This window comes from Gekko japonicus, unplaced genomic scaffold (genome assembly GCF_001447785.1).
Source record: "Gekko japonicus isolate JY-2015 unplaced genomic scaffold, Gekko_japonicus_V1.1 scaffold443, whole genome shotgun sequence".
In the NCBI taxonomy this organism is placed as follows: domain Eukaryota; kingdom Metazoa; phylum Chordata; class Lepidosauria; order Squamata; family Gekkonidae; genus Gekko; species Gekko japonicus.
The window spans coordinates 712374-736574 of record NW_015172565.1 but is presented as its reverse complement, the minus strand read 5'-3'; the positions used below and the strand labels follow the sequence as shown (position 1 = coordinate 736574).

General features: G+C 43.1%; 1 protein-coding gene across 1 annotated transcript in view; it reads left to right on the top strand.

The window, feature by feature from the left end:
• The first annotated feature begins 4710 nt into the window (after positions 1–4710).
• AGBL3 (ATP/GTP binding protein-like 3) overlaps positions 4711–24201 on the top strand; it is a 29198-nt gene continuing 9707 nt past the window's right edge. Inside the window, 5 exon segments of the mRNA XM_015421290.1 lie at positions 4711–4716; positions 5498–5558; positions 6725–6907; positions 21923–22030; positions 23115–23262. Of these exon segments, the coding sequence (XP_015276776.1) occupies positions 4711–4716; positions 5498–5558; positions 6725–6907; positions 21923–22030; positions 23115–23262 (506 nt within the window).

Genomic DNA, 24201 nt, shown 5'->3' with positions numbered 1-24201 from the left:
GCGAGGGGAGGGGCGCGGAATGGCGGGAACGGGGAAGCAGCGAGAATTCCACAGGAGAACTGCCGAGCGCGCGGTTGCTCAGGCAACGTCTTTTCTCCGTCTTCCCCCCAGTGGAACCTTCTCCAGCCGCCATCACGGGCAGGAGAGGCTGCCCAGGCCACGCCCTGGCTGCGCCGCGGTTTTGTTTGGCTGCGGGGCTTTTAGCCAAGGGCGGGGCCGAGTTTTAGCCATGTGGGATTAGGGATTTTTCCTCCCACCCACCCCCGATACCAGGGAATCCGAATTCTCTTAAAATACAAAGGTGAGAGGCGTCTGACTTGTACGTGATAAAAGTCCACTTTATGGAGGCCGTGGGAACACCTGTGTGGTAGTGGGAACTAACCTCTCTACTGAGGAGAGGAGGACATTCTGTCACAGTTCAGCTCTCCGTTTCCCATGAAGCCTAGAGGCTGCTTGAGGTTGCCTTGGGATGTAGGGTTTGGATTACTTTCTTAACGGTTGGGTGCAGTTGTCAAAAGTACTAGAGGATACCGTCCCCTTAACTGGATAGGTATCGACTTAATTGTTTTGGGACAAACCTAGTGTGAAAATAGCTCTCATGATATCGCCATTGTAACCAGTTATAGCTAATTCTCAGTTTAAGGCAGCTAAGGAAACTGGTAATTTTGGTGTTTGGCAAAGACATCAGTTTACCTTATTACTAGACTTTAAGAGGTGTCCATTCAATATTGATTTATGATCTGGTTAAAGGGAAATGTGGGTCAAAGAATGTTCCATTTTCAATAATGTTGCAACGTTCAATAAACTATACCACCTGAGATGCATAAGGAAACATGAGAAAATTGAATAAACTGCTGATGTCCCTGAGGTCAAACAGTGTAAGATACTTAAGAATATGATCAATTTTAGTGTAAATGCTGGTATTAGAGAAAATAGGATTAAATTATTTTACAGATGGTATTACACATGGATTTGGTGGGCATATGTATATAATTAAATGTCTACAGAGCGTTGGCGCTGCAATAGCTTTGCTGGCACTCTGTTCTGCATGCGGTGGATTTGTTCACCATTACAGAATTATTGGGTTTAGCAGCCAGTTCCTCTTGGCATATTTTACCAGGACAGAAAACCAGTATAGGAGTAGCTGTTTTCAGCGGTCATTGGTGGTGGGAAAGGCAACATATTAATGTTTTAATAAATTGGACCCTCCCTAATTTAATAACTACTTGAGTAAAATAGGCCTTGCCCATTATCTGGTCATTAGATTGTTAATTAAGATCAATCAGTGATTAATCAGTCTGCCTTTAACCACATACAAAACCTGTCATATTAGCATTTCTCAGAGCAAGGTTGTCCTCTGTTAGATTTGTCCTAATAATGATCTAATTTGGAATGGCTGTCAGAATGCCACTTGTCTGGTCAATAACACCACCTCACCACATGAATGCCTCCCCTTTTTTGCCTTGGTTGGAATATTTCCCCAACCACAAACTCCTATGCTTCATCTGGTTATTTTTTATACCTGAATTCCCTACCTTCCCCTGCCTTTTTTACAAACCTGGAAAGAAAAGAACCTTTGTTTTTAAACTCAGAGTTGCTTGTCCTGTAAGTGGGGCCAGATTGTGTTCCAAAAGTGCTCTTTTGACTGGCTCCAAATCGTCCATGTTTGTGTAGCTGCTTACCATCCCTAGGGGGCCACAAGACCTGGGACAAGCTCCCACCACTGCCACCTCATGAGGCATCTGTTTCCAAGCTACTGCTGATACTACTTCAATTTTCTGTGTGTGTGAATAGAGTTGTCGATTAAGATGACACATATAATGTCCACATTATTGATCTTCATGTTTTCACAGTCTGTGGAGGAAAAGTAAAGGGCCTGGTTTCAAGAGATTATGTCCGAAGTTTCAAATAAGGACAAGCAGCAAGTAGAAGAATTAACCAGTGATGATTGTTCTTCGGTTTGTTTGTTCTGCATTTTTCGACATTGTTCTCTCTATGAAAAATATGTTTTCTATAACATGGATTTTGTTTCTACTTCTCCCTCCTTCTTCCAGACCCTCCTATTCATGTTAATATTTCTCTTTGTATGCAATAACAAATAAGCCTCATTTCAGACTCAGATGCTGCAGTCCTAAAAACACTTTCCTAAGAGTAACCCCTGTTGAATAAAATTGAATTTACTACTCAGATCTGTTTAGCATTGCTCCTTGAGAGGCCTGTGACTGAAGATTGATTTGAGATCCAGTTCCTTCTTCTGCACTCCCTGTCTTTGTCATTTACTCTTGAAAAACAATAGATGTTCATATCTTTTGAAAAAAACCTCTATAGTAGTATGTTAACTTAAATCCCAGCAACCAGCAAGTACTAAGTGCCCCACTAGTAGACTTCTGCCCACCCCTGTTCTAAGAACAAAAAAGCAGGAAGTCATTAATTATTTGTTTGCTAAAACGTGTTCCATAGACACTTTTTAGAATATTTGTAGCTAGATTAAAGGACTCTGTAAAGAAGAACGAAAGCTTCCACAGTTTGTTGAAGACAGACCTATTACCAGACTGCTGACAAATCACAATTTGAGAAAGAAGTTCTTTGGGTAGAGATTTATTTTATTGTATTTGGCTTATTTTTCTACATATTTCCAGGGGCAGTCAGCCCCTTTATATTACTTACCAGGAACATTCCTAGTGGGTTGCTGCCCTGGATGGCCACTGGCAGCCATGAAGATGCTGAGCCAAGCAGCCCCCAGGGAGAGTATCAGAGGGACTGCTGGGCTCAGTTTGCTCCAGAGCTATTTTAATGCCTCAGTCCATTCATGGATATTCTAGAAATGAAGTTTGCAGGAAACCATAAATAACCCTTGTTGGACCTTCCAAAGACCTCTAATGACTCTGGTGTAGTTTGAACAAGTTTCCTAGATTTGTGTGCTGTGAAAGCAGCTTGGAAATTAGACAGTTGTGAGGTATCTTTATTGACAGAAGATGTTAAACAATGGGAACATTTCAACTTTGTCCAGCGTATTACACTCTGTAAAGAAATTAGTGTTTTCTTTTTAAGTATGAATGCAATCCATCACTTAATCCACCTAAAGTTCAACTAGACCCTAAGTAGCCTGGCGTGATCTGGTCCATGGGGTCGCGAAGAGTCGGACTCGACTGCAACTGAACAACAACAACAAGTGACAAAACATTGTTCTGAATTTACAGTGAATGGTTCTCTCCCAAAGGCTTAGTGTAAAGTGGCATGGCTCTGGGAGCCAAAGGTGTTAATAAAAGCCTCTGTGGGCTTTCAGTGTAAGCACAGGGCTTGGAGGAGGCTACTGCACCTTCCCAAATGAAGAGAAAGGGCAGATGTGTTTCTGTGTGTGAAGAAATGGCAGTTTGAGAAGAAATAGCACTTTAGATTCTAGAAAAGACAAATTCTGCTTCCACGTAGTGATAGTTTTATGTGTAGCAGAGCATCCTTGCAGCAATTTCCCCCGGACTTTCTTTGCATTAGCCCCACACAGTCACCATTTTCCCTCTCATCACCAGAAGTTTTTTCCAGCTTCTAAAATAATCAGTAATTGTTAGGTTGCTATAAGAGTCTAGTGCCATGATTTGCTAGTTCTCAGCTTTCCTTTCTAAAAAAAACACCCTCTAGCCCTTTTCATTGCAGAGATATGACAAATGGATAGAGGAGTACCTTTAAAAAAATTAAGGCTGCAAATGATTGTAATTTAACAATTTCAGATTTTTTAAAAGCCCTCTAGGGACACACGGCAGCCACAGAAACTGTCTTAACCCAGGAAAACCTATCTCGGGGTATACATGTGTTAACAGCATTCCTGTGGAGGTCCCAAATCCTTGCTCCAGAGATCTTGTAGCATTTATATAAACAGGTGAAATCTTGGGGGCAATATTTCTGGTTAAAATATGGGGGGGAGGGAGAGAAGGAGAAGACAATGTTGAATAGTATTTGATCTCTACTGAACATAGGTAAATTGAAAGAAAAAGTGAGAAAGGAAGACTGAGCCAAAGGCAGTGCAGTAAAATGCACTAAGATTAGGAAATATACTAAAAGCTAATCACATGAATCGGGAATACAAATCAAACAGACTGAGGGACTCAACTAACAAGTAAACAATGCCTAGTGGAAGCAGGTCCATTAAGTTGGATTAGGCTACCACTTGTAGTCTAAATGGAGCCTGCTTGTGGATGTGTGTGCAGTGTCTCCAAGAAAGAAGCATTAGGAGATGTAGGGGAGGAGAACTGTAGGTGCAAGAGAAAGAACAGTTGGGCTCAGGAGGGGGTAAGAGGAGGAGAGATGAAGGGCTGGAGAACTGAGGAAAGGAAGAGCAAGAGGGGGACAATGAGGACATGGGGAACTGGGTTCAAAGCAAAGGTGTCTGGATAAAAGCCAAGAAAGGGTAGGGATGGAGAAAGAGAGCAAGATGAGGAAAGAGAGGGGGAAAGTCCGTACATGACTTGGTTCCGGTAGCTCAAGCTACCAGTAGCAAGGGTGTTTTGATTTTAATTTTTCACAAAAAGATTGTATCAAATCAGTTTTAAGAAAGCAGGGAAAACCAGAAAGTGAAAGTATCATGTTGATGTTCCAAAATAGGATGCCAAACTGGAGCAAAACTTTCAAGTAGACACAACTAAAGAGACTAGTGAACAGTCCCTATTGTGCATTGGCTGAAATACCATGGGATGCAGGTCAATTTCTGGGGATGTTATGACGGTAATAGATTGTTACCCTGTAGGAGTGCCTCTTTGCCTCCACCTGTGCTGTAGTTATATGTTTGTAAATAAAGCAGATACTACCAAAACATTTTCTTCAAAGGGAACCAACCCAGTTAAGCATTGGCCCTGAAACTTCTCATTGTTCAGAGAAGTGGGGGGAGAATAAATATGATCATACACCCTAATGGCATCTCTAGCTAAATGGTATCAGATAGGAGGTCCTACCATGGCTATGGCCTTTCTCTGTTTCTGTTACAGAAGACACTGTTGAGCTAGATAGACCAATGTGTAACTGCTGCCACTCTATCAATATAAACATTTGTGTATAATGTATTTGCCAATGAGTATTGTGTGGTATGCAGTTAGCATAGTTACATTTACTCTTGCGGAAAAAATGCAATAGAAATTTTGAGATCTGTATACAGATTTCAGTTGTCCTCTGTCACATTATGGCTTATTGGTCTGGTATGTAAGATAGACAACAAGCTCTGCTTGAATTACCTTCCAATACTTCTGGTATACTCTATTAAATGCAATTAGCAATTTATCTAACTTACCTATAATAATTTGCTCTGAAGCCATCCTTCCTGAGCTAAGACAAAAATGTGTGAGCCGGAGACTAAAAAACTGTGAGCTAGCTCACACTAATTCAGCTTAGAGGGAACACTGGTCACTATTATTGTTCCATGATGTTTGTATTTGATTCCATTGTCTTTACTTTCAGTTTACAAGCAGTGCATGTGACATTACTTTCTATTTTGTTTTTGCTTTTATTTCAGGATGAGGATCCCTTTGGCCCATGTTTAACAGAAGAGCTTGAACAGTGCACATTTTTTACAGGTCTAAATATTTTTGTTTCTTGTCATAATAGTGAATTGAAATGCATATAGGGAAGTCTAAAAATGGATTTGATTTACATGTAGCCAGAACACGCCAAAGACAGTTTTCTGTTCTGCATGGTACCTTCTGCCACACAAACTGGTTTACATCCCCAAAAAGTTACGTTCCGCATCATACATGAGGATATCATGCCATCAAAACCAATAGGGGGGACTTCCTTTCTGTTGCATGATATCAGTATACACATTAGGGTTAAAGTCCCTTTGTTCATACGTCTGACTGACATTGGGTTTGGGGTGGGCAGAATTAATCTGCAGAAAATTTGTAGATGTAAAGCTGACAAATGCTTGTCTGAAATGCCTTAAAAGAGCTTATAGAAATGAAAGATTAATTCTGTCAAAAATCAAGCTTTTTGAAAGCTAATTCTGCGTTTGCTTTGTTAACATAACTTTGTGGCAATTCAGGCTGATATAAATATTAGTTGCTGTATATTTTCCGGGTTGTGTGGCCGTGGTCTTGGCATTGTAGAACCTGATGTTTCGCCAGTAACTGTGACTGGCATCCTCAGAGGTATAACACAGAAATATGGAGTATTCTCTGTGTCAAGGTGAGAAGAAAATGGTAGGCAGGTAATTTATATCTACTCCAGAAGGTGGGGTAGGGCTGAGTCATTGTAGGAGTTCCCTAGGCTATGAACATGCTAATGGAGGAGCTTTCCTGAGGAAATTCTTTTGTATATGAATTGTTTCCTGAAGAGGTTTCCTGTTTCCTTAGGAGGTTCCTTTGTATGTGGATTGGCTTTTGAAATTCTAATCTTATCTGAAGTGCTGTTGTCAGATGTAGAGACTTTTGTGTTTTTCAGGACAGGAAACCTCCTGGAAACTAATGAACTCCTGCCGTGAAAGCCTTCAACAACGTATTGATATAAATATTTCTCTGGCATATTAGGCACTAATTCTGTATGTCCGAATTATGTGCCATGTTTGTAACAATTTTGCAAACGAACCAGAAAGGATAATAGATGACATGATTATTTTCAGTTGTATCAGATAAATTAGCTGTGTAGTTTAACAAACTCACGATACATGCCAATAAAGGTAACTGGACTACCAACAAACTCATGAACACAAGAGATCAATGGCTATTTTTGTCCCTTTATGCCACAGATTCCTTTTGTGATCACATTTTACCACGGACCACACAGATTTTATTGGAATATGACTCAGGAAGATGGGTGCCACGGCTTCGTGAACCTCGTGATCTGTATGGGTTGTCTCCTGCAGGACACCTGCACCTAGTACGCTGGCCACATCAATATGAAGTTATCAGAAAGAAGATAGAACATATTGGTAAATAATACAAAAAGTTTGTTCTGAGATGGCACTTTGAGGGTACAGCTCAAAGCAATGCATTATTAGTAATTTGTACTGCAAAGTGTTTTATAATCTCCCTCAGTGGTGTGGCAACCTGTTAATATATATTTCCTTGATTACCATCTTGTTTTAATCAAATCATTAATTGGTAGCACTGAAATAAATTTACATTATACAAGATAATTTTTAGATACTGAAGGAAGAACAGGAGGTTACCTTCATTGTTAGAAGCAAAGTCTATCTTTAATAACCGCAAAAAATAAACAGTTGTGCCCTTAATTTTCTGCTTACTTACAGTGTTGGACTGTTTATTGGAAAACTGGGGTTCAAATCACCCAATAGTTTGCCTAATCTACCTCAAATATTTATATAGGAATAAAAATAGAAGGGGTAACCATATATGTTTTCCTCAGCTCTTTGGAGGAAGGGTGAGATAAAAATGTACTAAGAGTGAAAATAAAGAGCAAAGTAAGGATTCTGAATATTGGAAAGATTCTGTCTGTCACATTTTTATCCCACACTCCCTCCTCCATTTTATCCTCACAAAACCTCTGAGAAGTTAGGCTGATAAATTGAGGTCCCAATAAACTTGATTAGCAAGGGCTGGGGTGTGGCGTTGGCATGGAAGATGGCAGACGCCTAATCCACTCATTCCAGACCTGATCCTCCCTCTCTCAACCAAAGCGATAAAACACAGAAAAAAAGACTTTACAGGACATGCGAAAGTCTGGGCGAACAAAGAAGGCAGCAAAAGGTACCATAAAAACTTCCTACAAGCTTTAACTTCGCCAACACAGACGAAGCAGCCTAACGCGCTCATAATCCAAAATGGCATCGGAACACAACGCAATGAAGAAAGACCAAGGCGATGAACCGGTTACTGTTATAACTTTGCAGGCAGCTTTGAAATTGGCACTGCAAAAGACTGAACAATCTATACTAGGAAACCTTAATGCACAGTTTAACGAAATATTGCAACCGCTGGTAGAACAAATTGAACAAATAGAAAAAACACTGGACGAGACAAAAAATAATCCGGAAACAGCCCTGACACTGGGACAGACGTTACAAACAGAAAATCAACAACTGCAAAAAGACCGACAATATGCAAGAAAGAATTTTAATCTTAGAGGCATCGGCCAGAAGACAAAACCTTAAATTTAGGGGATTTCAAGAGGACAAAGATGTAACCCCATTCTTACTGAAATCCATGAGCATGTGGCTAACTGAGATCCTGCAATGTGAAGATGGAGTCTACCCGATCTTACTGAAGGCACATAGAATTGGAACGTTCAATAATTCAAACAGGAAATTCCCAAGAGACATTTTAGTTGCTTTTGCCGATTTGAGAGTCAAAAGCACAATACAAAGGCCCCGGTCACACTGCAAAATTGCCGCGGGAGAGGCACGGATGGTGGGCGGATTATCCGGGCGCAATCACATCCCAACATCTGGGAAGTGGAGCACACCCGTGGCTTACCGCCGACAATGCGTGTTAAAAAACTAGTACCTCCAAGGTACTAGTAAACTTTTGCCACGGGCTGCCTCCAGATGCCGGTGGTGTGATCGCTCCGGTGCGTGGCATTCCCCTCCGGTCCCTCGTTTACCCGCCGACGACAAGGGAAGGACCCGTGGTGTGCCGCCGGTGCGTCTCATTGTGTAATCGCGGATCAAACTGCGCCGGGGCAGTTAGCCACGCCTCCCCCCACGATATCCGGCCTCTGTGACCGGGGCCAAAATATTGCAAGAGAAAAAGGACACTTGAAATACAATGAGCAGCAGATTTCTGTTTTTCCAGATTTACCATCAGAAACTCTGCAAATTCGCCAAAACCTTAAAGCAGTTACTCCAAAGCTAAGAGAAGAGAAGATCTTGTATAGATGGAGCACACCAGGGAAAATAACAGTGAAACACCAAGGCAAACTCTACCATGCAAATGATGAAGACAGCGCATAAAGACTCCTACAAATCTTAAAACTTGCTCCAACACCAGAAACAGCTAAAAAATCTGCAAAAAGGAGACTATGACTTTAATGCCCATAAAAGCCAGCAAAATACCAGTGAGAATTCCTGTCAACAAAACAGTAATGCTTAGAGTAGGGAATGCTAAAAGTATATATATATAGATATAGTAGTTATAGCCATACGCTTTGGTTTAGATAAAGCAAATTATAAGATGCATAATATTATATACAATCTTATTAAAAATAAATGATTCTTCTGGGAAAAAAAACAGGCGGAGAGGGGAAGGGGCTCGAGTAAAGAAGTTGCTCCAAGTAAAGAAAGGAACTAGGAAAGCCTGTTAGAATAGTAAAAGGGCTAGGGAAGGAAAGCCCACAAGGGAGAAACAATATTGTGAATTTAAGAAGGTTAAGAGCAGATACAGTTTATAGAGATTAGAAAGGTTAGAGAGTTAAGAGAATAGTTTAACATTTAAGAAAGAGCTAACAGTGAAACTTTAACAGTTGGTACAAAAGCCTTGAGTTTAATTTTGGCGTTGTTATAAACTTGAATTAAGAATGTATAAAGTAATGTCTTGGAATGTGAGGGGAATGACTAACAAAATTAAACGCAAGAGAATAACGACACAGATTTTAAAAACTAAGCCAGAAATTGTCTTCTTACAAGAGACTCACTTGAGAAAAAAATCAGCTCAGATATTAGCAACATCATGGTATGATAAACAATATATTTCACCGGGGTCATCAAAATCCAGAGGCACCGCAATTCTAATAGCAAAAACTGTTCATTTTATTAGCAAAGAAGTAATGACAGATCAGTCGGGCAGGTATGTTTATATAAAAGGGGAAGTGAATGATATTTTGACTACTTTGGGATCAATGTATGCACCAAATACGAATCAGGTTCAATTTGTCAAAAATACGCTAAAGAAACTGAATAATTTTAAGGAAGGTAATGTGTTGTTGGGGGATGATCTCAATTTTACAATGCACACTGGTTTAGACAGATCCAAAAAAACAAAGGGAAAGGGATTAGCAAACGGTAGAGGTAAAGAGGATACATCTGAGTCATTCATAAAATGCAAATTGCAGGCTTGCGTGGCCTCAAGTTGCCTTGGGGCTGTGCAAGGAAGGAAGAGAGGATTTAATCCATCAGCCTCTGCTGTTTGTTAATCAGTAATGGCTATCTCATTCTTGCCTTTTTGAAGGAGAAAAGACAGCTGATTTGTTAGAGTTCTGAATGGAGATTTTAACCCAGGTCTCTGTGGTCTTAGTTTAACACTCCAACCATTACGTTACTCTCTCTCCTCAGGTTAAGTCTATAAATATAATTTAATACATTAAAAAGCACCTCTTTAAAAAAATTGTGCCATAGGACTGAATTATTTTATCAGATTTTGTACTCCACTGATTGACTGCGTACTCTTTCTCATACCTGTAATCTGCCTAGTCCTTTGCTGTTAGATTCAAATATTTTATTATACTTTGTAACTAGCTCATTAATTGGCTGAATAGTTCTCACCATAGGTGAACTATAAATGAAGTTAATAACAGCAACAATAATAAATAATGGCTTAGAGTATTCTAGAGGAAGAGATTTGGAAGGAGAGATTTCCCAATTGTTTATTTTGCTCTCTCCTGCCCGAATTGTTAATTTATAATCAAACTATGAAGATACTTTGAGAATTTAAAACAGGGCAATTAAGAATACCTACTATAAAGTGAAACAAGAGTGTAATGAGAATGATATGTAAAAATGGGAGCCTTGTTTCTTACAAATATCCATATGAAGAGATCAAGTTTTCAGTCTACAAAGACAATGACTGCTGTAGGGAAACTGCATTTTATTTGGGATGTCATGTTGAATCTTAAAATTCTGCAAACATTGCTATATAAATGCTTGTCTTTTTCCCTGGTATGGTCCCATGCTGACACCTTCTGGCAAAACACCCTGTCTGTTTTAAAAATAATGTCTGAAAAAGAATGTATACAACAGGAATATAAAACAGCTTCTACCCTTAAAAAATTTTCACTGAGATTCTTCAGCACCATATTAACAAACAATACTAACAAATAGCTAGGGCAAATAAAAAGGAGCCTAAAAGATAACCATCTATGTGGACTTACTTAAGAAGGTGGGGGCACAGAGAATAGGACTTGAGTTGCTGATCTTAATTGGCTAGCTAGCTGATGTGGGAACTGGCTGTCCTTCAGATCACCTGGTCCCACAAGATATTGTGACTGGATCCAAAGTAGCAGACAGAGTAATTCTGCTATCATGATATATTGAATAACCTAACTGGTTCATCCTTCCGTATTAATAAAAGCCAGATGGGGTGGCAACATTCTATGCGTCGCCAAAATGAGTTGGCTGAATGATCTGTCAATCAGAACGTGTCCCTAGCCACTGGCTGCGTTGCCTGAGTCCTGCCCAGCCACCACTCAAGAGTATTCGCGTGCCATTGGCTGGGTGCTGAATTTGCTCCTCTTCCCCGCCCACTCCTTCAGCCTCTGGGCCCTCTCAGAATTTCTTGGCAGACGGCTTTCTCTCTTGACGAAGACAGTTGCCTCCTGTCTGAGACTAACTTTCCCCCTCAGTAGCTGTTGGTAGGTGTAACGAAATGGCAGTTATCTGTATCTGTGAGATGGCTGCTGTCTCTGTGTTTAAAATGTTCCCCCAGAAGGCTTAATTGAGCTGTAGTTCCAGAGAGGGGCCTTCCTCATCTGCTGGCCTACACTTCCGAGCTGCACCAAAAAGTGCGAGAAAAGAGGGACCTTGAGAGAACACACTGGTCATAGCGAACACCCTTTTCCAACAACCTAAGAGGCGACTCTACACATGGACATCACCGGATGGGCAACACCGAAATCAGATTGACTATATAATTTGCAGTCAAAGATGGAGAAGCTCTATCCAGTCAGTAAAAACAAGACCTGGTGCTGACTGTGGTTCAGATCATGAGCTACTCATTGCAAAATTCAGACTTAAACTGAAGAAAATTGGGAAAACCACGAGGCCATTCAGGTTTGACCTAGATCGCATCCCTGATGAATATACAGTAGAGGTGAAGAATAGATTCAAGGGTCTGGATTTGATAGATAGAGTGCCTGAAGAACTATGGACGGAGGTTCGTGACATTGTACAGGAGGCAGCAATCACCACCATCTCAAAGAAAAAGAAATGCAAGAAAGCAAAGTGGCTTTCTGATGAGGCTTTACAAATAGCAGAGGAAAGAAGGAAAGCGAAAGGCAAAGGCGAAAAGGAAAGATTTACCCAACTGAATGCAGATTTCCAGAGAACAGCAAGGAGAGATAAGGAGGCCTTCCTGAATGAACAGTGCAAAGTAATAGAGGAAAACAATAGAATGGGAAGGACTAGAGATCTCTTCAAGAAAATTGGAGAAATCAAGGGAGCGTTCCATGGAAAGCTGGCCATGATAAAGGACAAAAACGGTAGGAACCTAACAGAAGCAGAAGAGATTAGGAAAAGATGGCAAGAATACACAGAAGAACTATACAAGAAAGACATCGATGTCCTTGACTGGGCCTTAGAAAGCATTACTAACAACAAAGCTAGTGGAGGTGATTGTATCCCAGCTGAGCTATTCAAAATCTTAAAAGATGATGCTGTTAAAGTGCTGCACTCAATTTGCCAGCAAATTTGGAAAATGCAACATTGGCCACAGGATTGGAAAAGGTCAGTATACATTCCAATCCCAAAGAATGGCAATGCCAAGTAATGTTCAGACTATCGCAAAATTGCACTCATATCACATGCTAACAAGGTCATGCTCAAGATCCTACAAGCTAGGCTTCAACAGTACGTGGATAGAGAACTGCCAGAAGTACAAGCTGGGTTTCAAAGAGGTAGAGGAACTAGAGATCAAATTGCCAACATTCGCTGGATTATGGAGAAAGCAAGAGAGTACCAGAAAAACATCTACTTCTGCTTCAATGACTATGCTAAAGCCTTTGACTGTGTGGATCACAACAAACAAGTCGGGAGCGGTGACGCAGGTGGTAAAACGCCTGCCTTAACAACAACACTCGAGCAGCCACTATGGCTGTTTGAGAACCACCGCGATCGGGGTGAGCTCCCGACCCTAGTCCCAGCTCCCGCCCACCCAGTGGCTCGAAAGCAAGTAAAAAAAACACAAATGCGAGTAGACAAATGGGTACCTACCCTTAGAAGGTGGTGTGTGGTGAAGGCACCAGCAATGGTGACAGCGACGGCGGCAAGACATCGGCTGCAGCAGAGTACTGGCAGTGGAGATGGCGTGGCAACGCGGCGGCAGCAGCGGCAGGGCCAGAGGAGCGATCCCTGGTGGCCAGCAGCAGAACATCGTGTGGCTGTCGTCGGTGGAGGTGGAGACCGGAGGTGCACGATGACGTCGAATGCAGGCGCGGCGGAGCCTGAAGGACGCAGCCGAGGCCAGAGACAGACGTGGATCGTGTGTCAAACAGTCCCACCGAAAAAGGAAGCTAACCCACCTTGAGCGCCAGGATGAACATCTCGCCCTGAAGGAATGTTCAAACTATCGCACAATTGCACTCATATCACACGCTAGCAAGGTCATGCTCAAGATCCTACAAGCTAGGCTTCAACAGTACGTGGATAGAGAACTACCAGAAGTACAAGCTGGGTTTCGAAGAGGTAGAGGAACTAGAGATCAAATTGCCAACATTCGCTGGATTATGGAGAAAGCAAGAGAGTACCAGAAAAATATCTACTTCTGCTTCATTGACTATGCTAAAGCTTTTGACTGTGTGGATCACAACAAACTATGGCAGGTCCTTAAAGAGATGGGAGTACCAGACCACCTCACATGTCTCTTGAGAAACCTGTATAAGGGCCAAGAAGCGACAGTTAGAACCGGATATGGAACAACTGATTGGTTCAGCATAGGAAAAGGAGTACGACAAGGATGTATATTGTCGCCTTGCTTATTTAATATATATGCAGAGTACATCATGCGAAATGCTGGCCTGGATGAATCACAAGCGGGAATTAAGATTGCTGGGGAAAAGATCAACAACCTCAGATATGCAGACGATACCACTCTAATGGCAGAAAGTGAAGAGGACCTAAAGAGCCTCTTGCTCAGGGTAAAAGAGGAGAGCGCAAAAGTGGGCTTGAAGCTCAACATCAAAAAAACTAAGATCATGGCATCCGGCCCCATCACTCCTTGGCAAATAGAAGGGGAAGCTGTGGAAGTAGTGACAGACTTCACGTTCCTGGGATCCCAGATCACCGCAGACTGTGACTGCAGCCATGAAATTAAAAGACGCCTGCTCCTTGGGAGGAAAGCGATTGTGAACCTAAACAGCATGATAAAAAGTAGAGACATCACCCTGCCAACAAAAATACGCATGGTCCAAGCAATGGTATTCCCAGTAGTCATGTATGGCTGCGAGAGTTGGACTATAAGGAAGGCCGAGCGCCGAAGAATAGATTCTTTTGAACTATGGTGCTGGGGAAGACTCTTGAGAGTCCCTTGGACTGCAAGAAGATCAAATCAGTCAATCCTAAAATAAATCAACCCTGACTGTTCCCTGGAAGGCCAGATAATGAAACTGAAGCTCAAATACTTTGACCACCAAATGAGAAGGGAGCACTAACTGGATAAGACCCTGATGCTGGGAAAGATTGAAGGTCAAAGAAGACGGGGATGGCAAAGGATGAGATGGTTGGACAGTGTGATAGATGCAACAAACATTTATTTATTTATTTATTTATTTATTATTTTTGAGATTTTTATCCCGCCCTACCCAATGGCTCAGGGCGGCTAACAACAAGTTTAAAAATTTGGACAATAAAAACAATAGTACGTATATAATAAAAACGGGGCCAGAAGTGCTCATGAAGTTGAGCAAACTTCAGAGGACAGCGGACGACTGGAAGGTCTGGTGTGATCTGGTCCATGGGGTCGCAAAGAGTCGGACTCGACTGTGCGACTGAACAACAACAACAAAGCCCAGGGAAGCAAGGAAAGGCCAGACCCTTGGGTTGCCATGTTTCCAGGGATCCCCCAAAGATCAGGGATTCCATCTCCAAATACAGAGATTTGGCCAGAGGGGTCTCACCGTCCCTCTAAAAAGGCAGTGACAATTCAGTGAGTCATGGTAGCAAATTTAAGGAGTGAGATATGCGCACGGGATGAGGGTGGGAGGCGAACAGCTGAGTGGTAAACTGGAGCCTGTTTTGCCACGGTAGGCAACCAAGCTTGATTCAGACGAAGGAAGGAAACCCTTGCAGGCCTTTGTGAGGAACTCATTGGGGCCAGTCCTGAGTCTAGTATTGCCCGATTCAGGTAGGGAGATTCCTGGATATTTTCTGCTGTTTTGCCACGGTAGGCAACCAAGCTTGATTCAGACGAAGGAAGGAAACCCTTGCAGGCCTTTGTGAGGAACTCATTGGGGCCAGTCCTGAGTCTAGTATTGCCCGCTTCAGGTAGGGAGATTCCTGGATATTTTCTGGAAGAGTCCATGGAAGCCAGGGTTTGGGGAGGGGAGAGGCCTCAGCTGAACAGAATGCCATACAGCTCACCTTCCAAAGCGGTTATTTTCTCCAGGAGGTAGGTCTGTTGTCTGGAGTTCAGTTGTAATACCTGGTGATCTTCAGGCTCCACCTGGAGGTTGGTTACAACTGCTCTCCAGATGGCAGAGATCAGTTCCCCTGGAGAAAATGGTGGACTCTGTGTCATTATATTCTGCTGTGGTGGCCCCCCCTATGACAGCCAGTGTGACGTAGCAGTTAGCGCTTCAGAGCAGGATCTGCCAGACCCAGGTTCTTGCTGTGGAAGCTGATTGGGTGATTTCAGACCACTCACAGACTTTCAGCCTAATCTACCTCACAGGCTTGTTGTGCAGATCAAAAGGGGGAGAGGAGTATGATGTGAGCTGCTTTGGTCCCCACTGTGGAGAAAGACTGTATTTTTCGTAAATAGAGGCTGCGAAAAGGGGGAGGAGATGGAAGGCTGAAGTTAGAGGGGCAGCTAATGGTACATTGATGGTTGGCTGGGAAGGAGATAGGGTTGCCAATTCCAGGTTGGGAAATTCCTGGAGATTTGAGGGGAGGAGCCTGGAGAGGGTGGGGTTTGAGGAGTGGTGGAACCTCAAACAGGTACAATGCCATGGACTCCACTCTCCAAACCAGCCATTTCATCCTGGGAACTATTGGTGCCAATCTCCAGGTGAGGGCTGGAGATCACTCAAAATTACAACTGCTCTTCAGGTAGCAGAGATCAGTTCCTCTGCAGAAAATGGTGGACTCTGTGTCATTATACCCTGCTGAGGTGTCTCCACAGCACATTGATGCTGAGTGCCCAAGGCCTTGGCACTCTCTCAGAGCCTGTTTCTAGATCTCGTATTTATTTCCACAATGGGCCTTATTCCTAGTATATTATAATAATGCTGAAAGGTCTAATAGGTCGGGGATAGGGTTGTGAATTCCAACTTGGGAAACTCCTGAGATTTGGGAACAGTGCCTGGGGAGGGTGGAGTTTGAGGAGGGTAAAGAGCTCAGTGAGGACTTCCCCTAGAGGCTGCCTTTAGGGAAACTGATCAGGACATCAGTTGTACTTCCAGGAGAACTGCAAGTCTCACCTGGAGGTTGATAACCCTAGTTGAAAATGAACCTTGTTACACTTGGGGGCAGCTTGTCTTTTGACTTATGCTTCATCAATATGCTCTTGGCTTTCACACTTTCTCACATCTCATGATGATGAGATATGGAATATGACCTTCAAATTTCCACATTCATGTTAAAAAAGTCTTGTTAGGCTGCAATCACACACACTAAATAATCTACTTTCAATCCACTTTCCAACTGGATTTTACTATGTGAACTGGCAGAATCCAATTGGAAAGTGCATTGAAAGTGGATTATTTAGCGTGTGTGATTGCAGCCTTAGTCTTCATGGCTACAAACATGAAAATAAATGATGTCTTGCAAGTTCAAGAACCGCTATCAATATGTTTAATTCTTAACATGGGCCCGTCTGTGGATATCCAAATCTAGAGACTGGGGCCATGAACAGACAAGACAAATCTTTCTACAAACCTGAGAACAGCCCTAGGTTTGTGAACAAATCTGAAATCTTAAAACAAATTGCCCTCACCCCCCAAATAATAGCAGCAATGCCTGTATTTTTAAATAAGGAGATCTCAGTGGCTGCTATGGGGTTTGCTAGCCAACCACAACCATACTGCTAGCCTTCAAGCCTTGATTTCTGTCAGTAAAAGGCGGGGAGGGGCAGGGCCCTTTTTAGGTCGGTTTTGACCTTTGAGGGAAGACTCACTGAGAACAGCCCTGGCAGCAACCATGAAGCAGCTTCTGTCACCTGTCATGAATCGCCCAGGGCCAGCTACTTGCCACTATTCAACAGCAGTCGTCCCACGGAAGCCAGTGTGGTGTAGTGGTTAGAGTTTCAGACTAAGATCTGGGAGAATAAGGTTTGAATCCCCATTCTGCTGTAGAAGCTTACTGGGAGACCTTGTATTAGTCACACATGGTCAGCCTCACTTACCTCACAAGGTTGCTGTGAAGATAAAATGGAGAAGAGGAGAATGATGTAAGCTTCTATGAGTCTTCATTGTGTAGAAGGGTAGGGTATAAATTAAGTAAATGATAAATATAGCTGAAGGTGAGTGGCAATTAAAAAGTTGGTGGGTGGGAAGGAGAGGAAGAAACAGGGAAAGGTGAGGATATGGGGGCTGCCAGGAGGAGGAAAAGATGAGCTATTGTGGGGAAGGTGATATATGGGAAAGTGAGGTGTCCCCTGGAAGTCCTTATGGGTTCTTCACCACGCTATTGGGCCTGGCCCAGCTGGCACTGTGCAACTCAGCCCCAGTTTTTCCTAAGAAGAGGCTTGCAGGGGAAGGGAAGGAAGAAAGAATGGAGGAGGGGGAAATGAGATGCTCCCTTCTCCCACTATTTCTTGTTTTCCTTCCCTGAAAGTCCTTATAGCCTTTCCCCATTTCCTGATTCCATCTCTCCTTCCTACAACCTACCTTTATCTATCTCCCCTTTCCCTCAGTCTTCACCTTTCCCTCCTGCAGTTTTAAAACTGATTTCAGTATCATTGGTTATTTCCAGGGGTCAGTTGGAGCCGGACCACAGAGGAGCGGCGCTCCGGGAGTGAGGAGCCAAGGGGGCAGGCACACGACCAAGCCCCACCCCCTGCTCCCAGCAGCACTCTCCTCTGTGCTCCGCCTTCTCCTTGGGTTCTCCAGCCTGTGCGAAGGCGCGGCACCCCGGGGAAGGCTCCCCCGCCCTTCCCGGCCTGCCTGCTTGCCCTTTCCCATTTACGGGGGCCGCTGGATGGGGCAAGAGGCTCGAGCTTCCCCCTGGAGCTGCACACTGTAATGCCATTGTCCTCTGCACCCTCCTCATTGCACACCCTGAGCGGCGCACAGGGGTGAAGGCTTGCAACTGTCTGCTGCTGGCTGGAAGGCACCGCCGGTGGTTTTTGTGCCGCTGCGGCAGCCACCGCCACTGCCACCACCATGCCTTTAGGGCGAGTTGCTCGCCACTCCTCCCTCCATATCCCTCTCTCAGCCTGCTGCCCGAGCCAGGCGGCAGCTCCTGCAACAGGGCCAGAAGTGCTCTCTGGTGCGGGCTCTTCTGGCTCTGTCCTCTGCCCGAAAGGCAGCTGGTTGCCCGACGCGCCCTGGGCTATGGGGGTGAGGGCACCAGTCTCCGGTCACTCCTCCCGTCCGCTCTGCGGAAAAGCTCAGGTTTTCCCCTGTTTTAGCCACACAACAGCCTTGTGAGGTAGGTGTGTCTGTGAGAGGACTCACCAGGGGTCACCCAGCAAGCTTTAGATCACAGGAGTGATCTGAGTAGAGTTCTTCCTGGTGTCTGGAATGACAGCCGCAGGGTGTAGCAGCAGTGTTCAGGGACTGGAATGAGAGACCATGGAGTGGAATGACAGCCCCAGGGTGTAACAGGAGTTCAGGAACTGGAATGACAGGCCCCAGAGTGGAATGACAGCCCCTGGATGTAACAGGAGTGTTCAGGGACTGGAATGAGAGACCACAGAGTGGAATGACAGCCCCTGGGTATAGCTGAAGTGTTCAGGGACTGGAATGAGAGACCACGGAGTGGAATGACAGCCCCAGGGTGTACCAGGAGTGTTCCAGAACTGGAATGACAGGCCCCAGAGTGGAATGACAGCCCTAGGGTGTAGCAGTGAACACTCCTGCTACCCCCAGGGGCTGTCATTCCACTCTGTGGTCTCTCATTCTAGTCAAGGGAAAGCTTTTGCAAGGAGGAGGTTCTCTGTCTGTGCTGGCTTATACATCTTGGTGCTTACTTGTGTTTCCTGTCTCCAGCTGTCTTGGTCTGCTGCCTATGGTCCTGGCCTTGATAGCGGCAAAATCATAATTCTGGTTCCTTGTGAAGCCCTCAGGGCCAGGGGCCACAACCCCCTGAGCTTGTGCCATGATATATCTGTGTTGTCAGTCGACCAGCTCTCTGCACAACTTAATTCTCTCTCTCCGCCATCTGCATGAACAAGATTTTGGGGGAGGGGGGAACAGATCAGAGGCCTTTTAAAATTTCCTTTTGCCCTGTGTGCAGCCCAGAGGGAACACTGGCATGAAATGTGCACTCTGCACGTGTTCATGCTCTTCATTTTGCTGTTACCTAAAATGGTGTGGTACAGTTTCAAAGGGGCAACTAACTGGGATGTATAAAAGGAATGACAGGATTCCCCATTAGAAACAATGGAAGAGGCTTGAAGTCCCATTGGAGATAATGAGATCCAGGAATGTCAATTGACTTGCATGGGCTCCACTGGTATTTAGTGTCAATATTTAGATTTTAGTTTAGGGCTGACTCAAGGTGTGTTAAGAAACTCAAACAAAAAAAAAATGGCATGAGGTGTGAAGTATTGGGAAGCTGTCCAATATCATGACTCTTTGGAAGTTGATGTCATGCAAGTCTCCCACTTGCTCTGTTTGGGTTTTGGGTAAGAGAATTTCCCAGTGTGTTGGGCTGCCTGGAACAAATCTGTTGGTTTCCCTCCCCCATCTTTAAGTTGCTATAGCCTGCCTTGATGTGTTTATGGTAGATGGCACACATGGGCAGCATTGTGTACATGGCTCCTGGTGTGATGTCTGTTTGGGATTATACCTTGTCTGGTCTTAATGCGTGTGAAGGTGCAATAGAACGCATGTTCCTCAAGACTGCTATAAACATTGCCCTTTTAATTAATATCTCTCCCGGGCATGTTGTTGTCAGAATAATCTTTTGATTGTTCTCATGATTTACTGCAGAAAAAGAAAAAGCATACTAACTTGATCTGTATTTTCATGCTTGTTGTAGGGTAGCTCCCCTGCAAGAGCGAAGGAAACCTAAAGTGTCTTTAGTCAAAGTGTAAAGCTGGCTCGCCAGCTCTGAGTTGGGAAATACCTGGAGATTTTTGGGGTGGAGCCTGAGCGGTGGATGTTGCCTTCTGACACACTTCGGGTGATGTAAGGGGTGTGGCATATGCAAATGAGCTATGCTAATGAGTTATGCTAATGAGCTCCTGCACCCCTTTTTCTACGAAATGACCCCTGGTTATTTCACATAAAAGACTGAAATCTCATTTGTTGGATCCTAAGTATAACAAGATCAATGCAAAGAGTGTTTGTTGGCTTTCCCTTACCACTACATCTGCTATGCCCTTCAAAAAGCACTTCCTGAAGGTATGTGGACCAACCAGGAATGGCAGGGAGTGGGCAAACTCTTCTGCAATCTGCATAAAAAACTGAGGGATGGTGTGACGTCCTCCTTATTGGGGAGGACTAGTTTCACTTTAAAAGTGTTCTGTATTTTGTTTAACTGGGTAGAGGAAATTTTAAGGATTTCCAAACCTTTATGCTTATAATGTTGCTCTTACTAAGTTGGTAGACCGAGTTTAAGGCTTACGAGGAACTATGTGGTCCTGGGAAGTATTTCATTCAGAGCTGGTATAAACTTGAATAAAAAAGGATTTATTTAAATAAATATTAAATAAGAGGGTGATACAAGGTAACTAGTAATGTGTAAATGATGTACAATTGTTTTGGTATCACACTCAATCTTATCCCTCACTGACAGGGATCTTTGCATGTAACTTTGTAACACTTGTTTATCTCAATGCCATATATGATCACTGTTCCCCTTAAATTTGTTATGACACTCAGCTTTTAGCTTTCGTTTAACTTTACTTTCACTTAAACTTTACTTTACTTTTCCTATACATTCAGCTTTCTCACTGAACAACCGCAGCTGTCCTTCTCTAACTGCTTCAACCCAGAACTCTAACTGAACATCAACTGTCAACATCTAACTGAAACTCCTGACTGACTCACATACTCATCCAACCAGATTCACTTCCAAAACACCTTCCCCTCTCTGTCAACCACCAATCATACCACACTTGCTTCTCTCAACCACTCTATCACAGACATGCAACCAAACTTTTAAAGAGACACACACGCACAGAAACAAGGAATCGTTACAGATGGGATTTCTATCAGTGACCTGCTCTGGCTGCAGCTTTCTCACCATTGCCTCCCTCAGTATTCCTTAATATCCTGAATACCCTCTAGAGAAGCTTAGGGGGCACAAGTGGGGAAGAGCAAGCCACAAAAATCTCCTCCGTTAAATCTATTCATGCTTCTTTGGGTTCCCCATTTAGAATTACCATTGTCTCCTTACCAACAGCACAATGGAAAAAGAAGAAGCGTCCATCTTGTACAGTAATAGCTTCTCAGGTTCAGTGATCTCTCAATAATAGCATTGTGTTGCTGACTATGAACATTGTGGGAAAAGTCAACCAAAAAAAAGCCAAGCTTTCAACAAAACCCTCTTATTAATTGTTCCTGACTGATCTCTGTATTGTTATCATTGGCTCTCCTGGAAGTGCGATGGCACTATTATTCATATCCCTCATCAGATTGCTTTATTACTTTACTTGATTTTGGATTTTTTTCTCCTGTGCCTTTTTAAAAAAAAGACTAACACCTCGAACTTAAGCATTAATTTCTTCTTTTTCAGACTGGACTCCCCCTGAACCAGAACCATTATATAACCCAACAGGTCTGGAAATCGAACCACTCTGCCCAGACCCTGGAGAGGGTGCTGTTGTCTATCTAGCAGATGAAGGTCTGAGCACAATTTGTTATAGACTGCATGTAAACAAGAGGATTTTTCATAAGATAGGGCAGCAGTTCTCAGACTGTAGCATCCAAAGGCCTCATTTTGATTTTAAATTTGGGCAGAGTTGCCCTGGTCCTTGCCCGCCTCCTTCACTGGCACCTGTTACTTGCAAAGCCTATTTTTGAAATGTGCTGCTAGCTGTGTATGCCCCACAGAGCCTCCATGCTTTAGTGTCCTTACAGCAACACAATAAGGACCCTATCAACTACACTTAAAAAAAAAAGTTTAAGAAGACAGTTTTTATTGTCTGTACATAGCCCACAAGTAGGGATGCCAGTTTCCAGGTGGGACTTGGGGATCTCCTGGAATTACAGCTCAACTCCAAACTACAGTGATCAGTTCCCCTGGAGAAAATGGATACTCTGCAGAATTGTAGCTCACTGAGGTCCCTGTGTTCCCCAGGCTCCATCCCTAAATCTTCAGGAGTTTCCTAATCTGGTTCTGGCAACCCTACCCACCCCATCCCCTGCTGATGGCCAGGGGGAACCTGGCAACCTTACCTACAAGGTCAGGTTTCAAAAGCCTGATTTGAATTAATTGACTGCAAAAGTTATGTCAGTTCCTCCTACTAATTTAATCCATATGCAGGACTAGAAAAATGATAAGTGATGGTGGCATATATTCTATCACTTCTCTCTGCAAAGTTTGAAGCCTTCCTCTTGTCTAAGGAGTCACTTAATTTGAAGCCTTCCTGCAATCTAAGGAGTCTGTCTCCAGATCTGCTGAGTAGAGGGTAGGACACAGCCCACGTTTCACAGATCTTATGATACATATTTAAATATCTTTTGAAATCCTGATCATAAACACATGGATTTAAATTTTCTTTTTTCAGTGCTTCTCCTGAGATATTATTTATGTATAAGAAAACAGAGAACTGGGAATATATAATGTATCACAATTTCTTTCCAAATGTATACTTTGCTTCAGAAAAGAATATGTCTAAAAACTTTGTATAGTCTCTTTGCACAGAGTGTTTTATAGATTTATAGTCATTCATAACAGTAATTCTCTATTGGTTTCCTTTGTCCAGCTAACAAGGATTCCAGCTTTATGTATTCTCGCATAGGGGGAAGCTTCCCTTCCAAGCAGGTGCTCCCTCAATCATTGGAAGACTGGGACAATACTTTAATTTTTGAAGCACGGTTTGAAAGTGGGAACCTGCAAAAGGTGGTCAAAATGTAGGTAGATCATTAAAACTGGTTACTGATTTCTTTCAGAGTTCATTTTGGCATTGAGAAGCATTTAGAACAGGTTTTGGAATAATAGTTTGAGAACATGGGACGAGATGCAGATGCTTATGTATACTTGCGGGAGTGTTTTATAATTTTTATTTATTTGTACTCACCCTTTCCTGACCTAGAATACCCAGTCTTTCTCCCATTCAGATACTGTCCAGGCCCAGAACTACTTATTTTCCTATGTGGAACTACATTAAGCACCATCAGGTACTTCTTCTGAAGTATGTGAGAACATGTAACACATTTGATTTCCACAGGTTCCTATGCACAGATCATATATTTCTTTTATACAAGGACCCATTTTGCAAGCAAAAGAATATCCACTGCTTTAGAAGTTTACAGACCTAACAAAGAAGAAAGACTGAAGCCATTGGCAGACTAGACCTAAGCCCATATCATATATACAGTGAATGTTACAACAGACCACCTGAAGACTATATTTTGCAACTGTATTACAAAATCTTGTCACTTAACTGTGACTGGCATTAAATGCTGCTTCTGTATAAAAAGTTCCATAGGATGCCACTGCTAAAAGAGCGCAGAATGACTATACCCATGTCTTTTCCAAAAGATTATAAGTCACAAAGAATGGCAGTATTTCAGAACATAAGCCAAATAAGACAGAAGTCTAATGGTGCCTTAAAGACTAATTACATTTATTTCAATATGAGCTTTCGTGAGTCACAGCTTACTTCTTCAGATATATGGAGATCAAACTGGGACTCCTACTTGAGGGGGAAGATTACAAGGGGGGAGGAGCTAAGGCAGAGAGTAAACCCTGTCATGAGCCTTCCAAGTGTAAATCAGTGTGTGAGAAAAGGAAGGTAGAAAAGTTAGGTCCAGTCATAAAACTCTTATGTTTGAAACAGTGTAGCAGTT